Source organism: Microtus ochrogaster, unplaced genomic scaffold (genome assembly GCF_000317375.1).
Source record: "Microtus ochrogaster isolate Prairie Vole_2 unplaced genomic scaffold, MicOch1.0 UNK29, whole genome shotgun sequence".
In the NCBI taxonomy this organism is placed as follows: domain Eukaryota; kingdom Metazoa; phylum Chordata; class Mammalia; order Rodentia; family Cricetidae; genus Microtus; species Microtus ochrogaster.
The window spans coordinates 2,777,714-2,789,297 of NW_004949127.1; the positions used below are offsets into that span (position 1 = coordinate 2,777,714).

Below are 11,584 nucleotides of genomic sequence, written 5' to 3' on the forward strand. Positions count from 1 at the left end.
CTCAATCATTGTCAGTTCCTTTTCTGCTTCAGCTGTCAGTTTTCTTGGACTATTCAAATCTTTATCACCATCTAAGGTTTTGTTTAGATGAACTATTAGATCAGGTGTTATACCAACAGCTGGTCGTAGACTGGAAATGTCTCCTAACAGGGAAGCAGCACAGTGAATCCCACTGCCTGCGGGATCTTAGTGACAAAGAATCCAGACCTCACAGCCTTTCTGCTGTGTTCTGTAAACACTTAGAGAACCATTGCCACTTTCCCTTAAGTTGCGACAAAAAGAATCAAGAGTAAAGGACTTGAAAAGAAAACTTCTCTAAAGAAGATACACAAATGTCCACGTCCTCCATGACAAGATGTCTGGCACCAGGAATCATATAAGAAGTGGGAAAAGAACCATTAAACACTGCTACATTCTTTAACCTTTTAAAAACCTGTGGCTGGAGAGATAACTCTGGTTATGAGCACTTGCTACTCTCTCTTTTTTTTTCATTAGTCCTTATGTCTTTAATTGCAAGTATTCATTGCAAAGGGTCGTTGGTCTGGTTTGAGTCCTGGTTTCTGCTACACCATCAATGCTGGGCTCTCTTTGGGCTTCTCTTGGATTTTCTCTTGTTGCCCTGTGTCATGGAGTCCTGCAGCTTTGATCTGCAGGAGGTGCCCCTTTAAGTGCTCCAGCAGGTTACAGATGGGGTGCATGTTGGGGTGGGTCAGCGCATGGGTAGATGCAGGGTTGGTCGGCCCACTAGCTCTCCCCCGTCCTCACCACCAGAGTGAGCTCTCTGGTCTTGCCCTGGCTAGTTTGCCCTGTGCAGTGATGAGCAAGAGGTGGGACTGGTTCTTCTGCTCTCATGTCCTCAGGGTTAGCTCATCAACCCCAAAACCATCAGGGCAGGCTCTATGTGTTGCCCAGGCGAGATGAAGGGGCCACGGGCCACTATCCCAAGTGCTGCAGCTGGTGAGGGACAGCTCTCCTGCTCTTTAGAGCTTAGGACCAGCTCTTCCTCGCACATGCCACCATATGGCAGATGAGAGACAGTGCCAAATCTCTGAAGTCATGATTTTGTCTGGTTCACCGTCCCCCATCGCACAACTCTACTGTGCTGCCCAGATGAGGTACAGGGCCTGATTTCCAGATACAGCTGGTAAAGGGGAGGGTCTGCCGCCTTGCCTGCTGCAAGTGGCTGGGGTGAGAGGGGGTCTTGCTACTCTTTGGTTTTTAGTACCCAGATGGCAGCTCATTTCCAAGGAATGTAACATCCTCTTTTGGCCTCTGAGGGCATCCATGTGGTGCGTGTCTACAGTACAGGTGAAGCACTCACATACATAAAGAGAAAAACAAACTGTGGTGGTTTTAATAGGATTTAATAGGATTGCCTCCATAGCTTATGTGTTTGAATGCTTGGCTCTTGGGGAATTGCACTATTAGGAAGTTTGACTGCATAGGTACAATACCTTAAACAAGAATAGAAACATATACACAGTATAACAAAAATAACTTTAAATTTATATCATTATACAGTAATCCATACCAGTGTAAAATATTTGAGACTAGTGGTTGTTCAAAAGTAGACTGAACAATCCACTCTTTTATCCCATTTCTATACTATGTCTTTACTCTTTGGGGTACCTACCACCCAGCTTCCAGATGAGTCACACATGGAGTCTTATTCAGTCTTATAAATGTCCAGCCTTAGCTTGGCTTATTTCTTACCAGCTTTTCTAAACTTAAATTATTCCAACTACCTTTTACCTCTGAGCCTTTTCCTTCTCTTCCTTCTGTATATCTTCCATTCACTCTTACTCCGAGTCTGGTTGGGTGGCCGGCCCCCGATACTCTCTCCACCTGCCGCCCCTCTTACCTTTCTCCTGCCTTGCTCTTGGGTATTCCGCTCTTTATTAAACCATCAGGTGTTCTGGACAAAGAACCACAGCTTCACAGAGTTAAACAATCGCAGCATAAACAAAAGCAACACATCTTTACATCATTAAACCAATGTTCCACAGTGTAAACAAAAGTAACCCCCTTCAATCATATTCTACAACAGTACTTCCAGCCCTAGATCAACTTCTCAACATGAAAACTCGTTTTCAGCCAAGAGTGTTGAAAGCAGGCAATGTAAAAATTATTTTAAATTAAACCATACATGAAAAGATGTTTTTTATTTAAAATACCAGAAAGAGGAAATAATAACAAATGGCAGAAAACATGAATTGTTTAACAAAGTACATCATGTGTTTTCACTTGACAAATACTTCGGAAACGTTGTCTTTGCTTAAGTTCAATTAGTAACCTTTTAGTTTTATACTAATGGAAGAGGTTTGTATCAGTGTGTGCTGCCTAGGCACATGAGGGACACCACTTGGATGGAGACTGTTTGCTTTATAGCTTTCATATTATTTGATTTTGAACACCTGATTATATGCTTATTACATTTTTTTGTAAAAGCTTTTAAGGAAGTATTTTCTTTCTTTTCTTTTTAAATCTTATCAGTAAGCTAAAAAAGCTGAGTGAAGACAGTTTGACTAAGCAGCCTGAAGAAGTGTTTGATGTGTTGGAGAAGCTTGGAGAAGGGTGAGTACAAAAACAGGAAAGTGTCTCTTGGATAATGACAGCATCGTCTCGTCAGCTGGAGTATGTTTGCTGGAGCTGAGTACTACTAATACCAATTTAATTTGGCAATTAATGTCAATTTTTTTTCTTGTAACCTCAGATTCTTTAAAAACAGGGATTTTTTTTTAATTTATTTATTTATTAAGGATTTCTGCCTCCTCCCCGCCACCGCCTCCCATTTCCCTCCCCCTCCCCCGGGTTTTTGATCCTACTGCACATACTGGCTTTGGGGGAGCCTAGGCAGTTTGGATGCTCACCTTACTAAACCTGGATGGAGGTGGGCGGTCCTTGGACTTCCCACAGGTCAGGGAACCTTGATTGCTCTTCGAGTTAATGTCAATTTTTAAAAATCAGATTATGATAGATATGGTAACACTGCCTTTTAGAGAAGTAATCTCTCTCCCTCTCCCTCCCTCCTCCTCCCTTCCACTGTCCCCCTCTCTGTATATACATACACCCCCACTCAATTGTTTGTTTGTGACAGGGTTTCACTGTGTAGCCCTGGCTGTCCTAGAATTCACACTATAGACCAGGCTGGCCTCAAACTCATAGAGATCCGCTTGCCTCTGCCTCCCGAGTGCTGGGATTAAAGGCGTGCGCCACCACCGCCCGGCCTCTACCCTAGTTTTTGAGGAAAGATACAGCCACCTCTTTCCCCAAGTGTGACTGCTATCATACTGTATGAAGTCTCTTCTGAGAGCCTAAGCAGCAGGATGTAGTATCGATTCATTGGTTAACCATCTTCTTGACTGCTTGTGACAATGCTACTTATTTTAAACATTGTAAATTTGGGAGTGATTATTGCGTGTTTATGATGTTAGGAAACACAGGGAACCTCTGTGTCTTGTTCTTTTCTGAGGAAGCAATGTCATGAGAAGACCATGGTCTCTGGAGTCAGAAGATGAAGTGTGGACCTGTTAGTTATGAGTCTGTATCCTCATCTTTCAGTGATGTGAATTATATTTTTTCTTATAATATAGAGAGAAAAAAACCTTGATGATGCTTATAAAACCCTGTCATAGTACCTGGTGTTCTTTTAGAACTCAGTAGCTGTAAACCTTGGTTTGGAGCTGATAATTAAATTACAGAGGACTTCTTTCTTCATTGTGTCTGCTCTGTAAAGTACTGAATATTTAGTTGACAGACTTTCAAGAGCTGAAGTGGAGATTAAGTCCTTTTATGTGAATGAGCATGTGGTCTTTCTCTTGAAGGGACAATATGGAAAAAAGCGTTTGAAGGGACTTTGGCTGAGGATTCTCTACTTACTTTAGTGTTAAATGGTTCACAGTAGCTGGGTGTTGTGGTACCCATTTGAAATCCCACTTTTTGGAATATAAGATCATCCTTGGCTGTACAGTATGTCTAAGGTCATCCTGGGCTGCATGAGATCCTGTCTCAAAAGAATCAAAAAAGAAAAAAAAAAGGTTCACAGTGAAAATCTTTCTGGGACTTTTGCTCGATTGATCTTTTTCTCTTAACCTGAGACTTGGGCATGGATTGTTCTTAATTTTCATGCTTGTAATTTCCTTTTCTATCTCTTTAAGCTGCATTTGAATTGACAAACCGTAAGTTAGTCTGCTTGCCTCCTTCCCTCTCCTCCACCTCTTGCTCCACCTAACCATAAAAAAATAGCAACTCATTTTCTTTTTATATAATAACTTTTAAGTTTGTAATTTGAACAGTAAAGCTGCTTCATTAACTTATTTTTTCACTTTTGCTTTTGATCATTTACATGATGATTTAAGTTAGAAAATACAGTATGCAAAATGTGCATAAAAGTCACAGTAGTCTTTAATACAATGTTTGATATGAAAAAAATAATGTCTTGACTTTCTTTTTAAGGTCTTATGGAAGTGTTTTTAAAGCAATACATAAAGAATCTGGTCAAGTTGTTGCAATTAAGCAAGTACCTGTTGAGTCAGATCTTCAGGAAATAATTAAAGAAATTTCCATAATGCAACAATGTGACAGGTATGAAAATATTTCATTTCCTTGTGTTCATTTTGATGACTTTCATTAGTTCTATAATAAGATGTATTTTTTTGCCTATGTAAATTGTTCCGTCATGACATCGCATTGGAAACAAGACCAGTATTAAAGAACTTGAGGGTAACTTTGTTGAATTGCCCTTTGGACTTACAGCTCTTTGCTAGGAAACAGGGATGATATAGAGGAATACAGGGAGGAGAATAACCAACCTTTCTTTCTTCAGGAAAATTTATGGATGGATATTGTGTTTTTTATATTAAGAAGCTCGTCTTAATTCTGTATTACATTTTTGTTCTTGTTTTCTTTTTTGGTTTGTTTGTTTTTTTGTGCTTGTTTTTCTATGCAGAGTTTTCTATATAGCCTAAGACTGGGCTTGAACTTCCCTGTAGCCTAGACTGGCCTCAAATTTGGAATCCTTCTGCTTCAGCCTTCTGAGTTATGGAATGATAGACATGTTCTGCCCTATCTGATATAGAATTGTTTTTTGTAAACTGACTCATTCAACAAGCACTTATAAATCATTTCCTATTGAACAAATACTGTGTCAGGATCTAGAAGTACTAAGAACACTGGGGTCAGTAAATGTGCGCTCTCATCCTGGTTCTGAGGTAGCTAGGTGACAAAAGACAATTCATGTAAAATCTCCAGGTCTGTGCTTTACAGTGGGTACGATCTTCTATTTCAATGTTGTGGCTGGCCTCACACTCACCGTGGAACTCCCACGCCTCCTACCTTCATTTCCTAATGCTGGGATTATAGGCTTGCACCACCACTCCTGGCCAGTGAGGCTACTCTTGATCATCCTGTAGCTAACACTATTCTAAATTATGAATAAGAATATTAGTATTCAAAGATCTTTCTGAAGAGTATGTAATTTATTTTCTGAAGTTGTGTCTTAGGGTCTCTCTCTTTTTAAATATTTAACTTTATTTTATATGCATTGGTGTGCAGGTGTCAGATCCCCTGAACTGGAATTATAGACAGTTGTGAGCTGCCATGTGGGTGCTGAATATTGAACCTGGGTCCTCTGGAAGAGTGGCCATTGCTCTTAACCACTGAGCCATCTCTCCAGCCCTTGTTAGTTACGGTTTGCTGTGTTTAAACGCCGTGATCGAAGCAGCTTGGGGAGGAAAGGGTTTATTTGGCTTATGCTTCCATGTCACTGTTCACCATTGAAGAAGTCAGGACAGGAACTCAAGCAGGGCAGGAACCTGGAGGCAGGAGCTGATGCAGAGGCCATGGAGGGGAGCTGCTTACCGACTTGCTCACCATGACTTGCTCAGCCTGTTTTTTCTTCCTTCCTTCCTTCCTTCCTTCCTTCCTTCCTTCCTTCCTTCCTTCCTTCCTTCTTTCCTTCCTTCCTTCCAGATTTCTACCTCCTCCGCGCCACCACCTCCCATTTCCCTCCCCCTTCCCCAATTAAGTCCCCATCCTTCATCAGCCCCAAGGGCAATCAGGGTTCCCTGCCCTGTGGGAAGTCCAAGGATCACCCACCTCCATCCAGGTCTAGTAAGGTGAGCATCCAAATTTCCTAGGCTCCCACAAAGCCAGTACATGCAGTAGGATCAAAACCCAGTGCCATTGTTCTTGACTTCTCAGCAGTCCTCATTGTCTGCTATGTTCAGAGAGTCCGGTTTTATCCCATGCTTTTTCAGATGCCTTGGTGAGTTCCCGATAAAACATCCTTATTGTCTCAGTGTGTGGGTGCACCCCTCGCGGTCCTGAGTTCCTTGCTCGTGCTCTTTCTCCTTCTGCTCCTGATTTGGACTTTGAGATTTCTGTCCAGTGCTCCAATGTGGGACTCTGTCTCTGTCTCCTTTCATCGCCTAATGAAGGTTAATATCCAGGAGGATGCCTATATGTTTTTCTTTGGGTTCTCCTTCTTATTTAGCTTCTCTAGGATCACGAATTATAGGCTCAATGTCCTTTATTTATGGCTAGAAACCAAATATGAGTGAGTACATTCCATGTTCCTCTTTTTGGGTCTGGCTTACCTCACTCAGGATAGTGTTTTCTAATTCCATCCATTTGCATGCAAAATTCAAGAAGTCCATGTTTTTTACTGCTGAGTAGTACTCTAATATTCCATACTTTCTTCATCCATTCTTCCATTGAAGGGCATCTAGGTTGTTTCCAGGTTCTGGCTATTATAAACAATGCTGCTATGAACATAGTTGAGCATATACTTTTGTTGTATGATAGGGCATCTCTTGGGTATATTCCCAAGAGTGGTATTGCTGGGCCCAGGTGTAGGTTGATCCCGAATTTCCTGAGAAACCGCCACACTGCTTTCCAAAGTGGTTGCACAAGTTTGCATTCCCACCAGCAATGGATGAGTGTACCCCTTTCTCCACAACCTCTCCAGCAAAGGCTATCATTGGTGTTTTTTATTTTAGCCATTCTGACAGGTGTAAGATGGTATCTTAAAGTTGTCTTGATTTGCATTTCCCTGATCGCTAAGGAAGTTGAGCATGACCTTAAGTGTCTTTTGGCCATTTGAACTTCTTCTGTTGAGAATTCTCTGTTCAGCTCAGTGCCCCATTTTATAATTGGGTTGATTAGCCTTTTACAATCTAGTTTCTTGAGTTCTTTATATATTTTGGAGATCAGACCTTTGTCAGTTGCAGGGTTGGTGAAGATCTTCTCCCAGTCAGTGGGTTGCTTTTTTGTCTTAATGAGAGTGTCAGCCTGTTTTCTTATAGAACCAGGACCAGCAGCCCAGGGATGACCCATCCACCATGGACTGGGTCAACTCTGGTCTATTTCAGAATCACCTAGCATAGAGCTTTGAGAGAGCCTGTAAGATAGAGGGCCTGGCTCACAGGTGGTTCTGGAATAGCCGGACTAGAAAATGTCCACAGCGTTCACCAAGGAGGACGTGAGATGAAGGAAGCAGTTTCCATGCTTCTCATGCTCTGTACTGGGTTCTTATGTTCCCAAGCAAATGCTTTGGTTAAATGGTCGCGTGAACACCCATGAACTCAGTAGTGCCTTTTCTTCCCAGCATCCAGCAAAACTGAACTTATCTTGAAACTTAAGGCACAGGATGGGAAATAATGAAAAATGAAATGTAGAGGTAGAGTTTGAAAGATGTTGTATTTGATACAGAGCAGTTCAAACTTTTTTAACCTTTAGGTAATGAAGAACCATCAGAGGTTTTTTGTTTGTTTGTTTTTTCCCCTCTCTCTGCCTAAGTCAGCAGAAGAGTATGATCAGCCTATTTTTGTTTAAAGGAAGGTAACTGTGTCAACTGGGCAGCTTTATGGAACATTGATTATAATGGGGGAGATGGGGAGGCACCTATAACCTGGGGAAGCAAGTCAGAGGGAACCGAGAAACAGTGGGGATAAGACATTACATTTCAGCCTAGTAGCTGCCTAATAAAATAGAGTAGTTACAGCTCAGCCCTAAGTATCAGCCGTTCTGTCTGTTGTTTGTACTTGAAGATTTTATACAGTTCTAAGTATTTCAGTATACTGAAAAGTATTCTGAACAGTCTCAAGGCTCTTTAATGTCTTTGTGAATGAAAAATTGAAATAAAAGGAGGAGGACATGGCTACTCCTAAAGTATGGAGAAGATTTTATCATAGATGTAAGGGAGAAAGCAGGTAGAGGGAAGAGTCCAGGCCCACCATGGCTGGCAGTCTAAACCAGACCATGAGAGGAAAGACGGGGAGGGAGAGCAAGAGAGGAACCACCACCCAAGAGGCCGGAAGAGCAGTAGCCCAAATGGCTTTTATAGAGGGATCAGCCTGGGAGAGGGAAGTGGAAGCTCTGCCCCTGGGAGGGAGGGGCTGGGAGGAGCCACAGGTACAGAGGGATTCTGGGAGAAGTGGGAGGAGCTTGCTGTCTCTGAGACTTAGCAGTCTCTAGTATGTGAATGTTGGTGCAGATACCTGCAGAGGCCAGAGAAAGCTCACAGGTTGCATCCAGGGAACTGAGCTTGGGTCCTTTGTAAGAGCAGTGCATGTTCCCAACCACTGAGTTGTGTCTTCTTGTGTCCTTTTGCAATATTTGCATTTGTTTGTTTGCGTGTGTTTTGATTGTGTTTTCCATGTGCGCATGTAGAGATCAGAGGAGAACTCGTCAACTTTAGGTTTCTGTCATGTAGATCCTGGGGATTGGAGGTGAACAGCCTTTACCTGCTGAGTCATCTCGCTGGTCCTGTAACACTTTCTTATCTCATTCTTATATTTTATTTCTCTGACACTGACACCTAGTAAAGTAGCCACGCTTTGATAATGGCCATTACAAGATGCGTCCTGTACACAAGCCGTCCTCTGAACAAACTGCGGTTCTTCTAGCTCTTCTCCCCAGGCCTATTTTCAAAGCATCTTCTCTCTCTTTGCCACCCATGGGTTGGAGTTATTAAATTTTTTCTCCTTTTTAGATTTATTTATTTTATTTCATGTGTGTGGGTGGTTTGCTTGCATGTCTGTCTCTGCACTCCATTTGTGCCTCGTGCCCGTGGAGGCCAGAAGGTGTCAGATCCCATAGAACTGAAGTCACAGTAAAGCTACCATGTGGGTGTTGGGGATTGAACTTGGATCCTCTGGAAGAGCAGCCAGTTCTTTTAACCACTGAAGCATCACTCTAGCCCCTAGAATAATTTTTTAAATAATTTTAATTAGATGAAATCCTGTCTACCACATCTTCTGGTTGTCCCACTGCGATCTAGTCCTCCTTTAAGATTTGTTTATATAAAGTTGTGTGCAACACAGTTTGTGCTGTTTTGTAGTTTAACCCATTTGTGTTTTCTGTGATTTTGAATACTCTGTCTCTTGATTTAGGTAAGTGTAGGCAGAAGTTTCTGTCCTGGAAGCCGCTCCCAAATAACTACATAGAGCCTTAATATTAATTATAAATGCTCAGTCAATAACTCAGGTTGTTACTAATTCTTACATTTTCAATTAACCCATATTTTTATCTATGCTCTGCCACATGGTTTGGTCCCTTTTCTCAGTATGACATGTCCATCTTGTTTCTTCTTTGTCTGCTTGCTACCCTGACTCTGTCCTTCTTCCCAGCATTTTCTCTTTGGCTCTCCCCCTAACCTTACCTCGTTCAGTTATTGACCAGTCAGCTTCTTCATTAAACCAACCACGGTGACATATATTCACACAGAGTAAAGGACTCTTCCACAGATACTGTATATACCAGTGTATGTAGCATATATTTAATAATCAGTAATTGTAATATAGTTTATTGTTTGATTCTAAGTTTTTCTATCAACAACTTGTGTATAAACAGCTTATTTTTCTCTGGAAGATTTAAACTGTCAGTTCAGAAATACTCTTCAATTGTTAATGATATTGATTGAATATATACTATTTGTGTAAATGATTTTTTTCTCAAGAATGGTATGAAGAACAACATGAAAGAAAAAATATCCAGCTTGGCTTAATTGAAATTTACATCATTTTGAAGTTGAGCATTAATAAAAGCAGTTATATTTAACATGTTTTTGTTAAAGGAAAATTCTTCCATTTGTTTCTAATATTAAGTAGTAAATACTTCTCCAAAATGAAGCATTATTTTTGTTGGGAATCACTTGAAACACTTGGGCCTCCTCTGGCTTGTAATCTTGTTAACTTTTCATCCGTGAAGTCAAACCCAATTATACACAGTTGCTGGGCTCTAGCTGCAGATGACTCTATGTAAATAGAAGATAGCTCATTACTTTTATTAATTGAAACATGAAATGTTGCGAATACTTTATATTAGGATTTAGAAAAAAAATCTTTGCATGTGGACTGAACATAAATGTCCTTTTCTTCAGCCCCTATGTGGTGAAGTACTATGGCAGCTACTTCAAGAACACAGACCTCTGGATTGTCATGGAGTACTGCGGAGCTGGCTCTGTTTCAGACATCATTCGGTTACGAAACAAGACAGTAAGTACTTAATATTGCTTGTTAGTCTCATTTTAAAGGTTTCACTTTAGACTCTGCCTCGTATTTTGTTACAGAGAAAACATTAATGTGAGAAAGTGGGTTGAGGATAGGCATACATCTTTCTAAGGCAGACTGAGACACTGGATGACCTCACACCGGATGACCTCTCAGGTCCTGGGGACCAGCCATGGCTCTCCTGTCCTTCGAGAGTCAGTATAAGATAGGATAAAAGGGTAGAATCTGCTCTGAAAGAGAAAGGGAGAGTGTAGATAAGATAGAAAGGTAGATTATTGAATCTATTTTTAAAAAGCAGCTACTAGTTTTAAATGTTTTATGTTGGATTGGACTTTTGCACATTGTATACAAATTTTATATATTGATACAAATTTGAGATTAATTTTTGAATGTACTGTATATTCATTTCTACTCTTGTTAAAGGTATTGTATTTATACAACTCATTTAAAATGTAATGCAAATTTTTAGTCCTTGAAAATTATTATTACCAATTGTTTAGGAAATGCAGATTAGTAGTTAATCACCTATTATAATTGAACTTGTCACATTAGGTATGTTTTCAAGGTGAAACAAAGATATAATTTAAATAAGTCATCTTCAAACACTTCAGATATCTATAGAATATGGCATTTAAGATGCTTTAATAACATAGCCTCTTTTTTCTGTTTTTATGATAATGAGACATGTCTGCTACTGACAGCACCAGTCTACTTTAGAGAAGATGATGGGCATCGAAGAAACTCCTAATGGAGTTTACTTTATTTGTGGCAAATATAAGCCACTGGGCAAGAAACTGCCCTTGTTTTAACTACTGACAATATACAGTCCTAATTAGACAAGCAGGACACTTGAGAGTGTCTCCCAAATCTTGCCCAGACAAGGCAAGACGGTCCTTCAAAACCCTTATTTTTTTTTTTTTTTTTTACTGCTGAATAATACTCTAATATGTATATATTCCATACTTTCTTCATCCATTCTTCCATTGAAGGGCATTTAGGTTGTTTCCAGGTTCTGGCTATTACAAACAATGCTGCTATGAACATAGTTGAGCATATACTTTTGTTGTATGATG

General features: G+C 40.5%; 1 protein-coding gene across 3 annotated transcripts in view; it reads left to right on the forward strand.

Moving 5' to 3' along the window:
• Stk3 (serine/threonine kinase 3) overlaps positions 1 to 11,584 on the forward strand; it is a 208,914-nt gene that overhangs the window by 18,154 nt on the left and 179,176 nt on the right. For 2 of the 3 annotated variants that reach the window (XM_013354119.2, XM_026789789.1), the window contains exons 2-4: positions 2,494 to 2,574; positions 4,456 to 4,584; positions 10,382 to 10,496. In XM_013354119.2, coding sequence (XP_013209573.2) covers positions 2,494 to 2,574; positions 4,456 to 4,584; positions 10,382 to 10,496 — 325 coding nt within the window. Of the gene's footprint in view, positions 1 to 2,493; positions 2,575 to 4,157; positions 4,179 to 4,455; positions 4,585 to 10,381; positions 10,497 to 11,584 lie in introns of all 3 variants that reach the window. The other variant, XM_026789790.1, reaches the window with a different exon arrangement.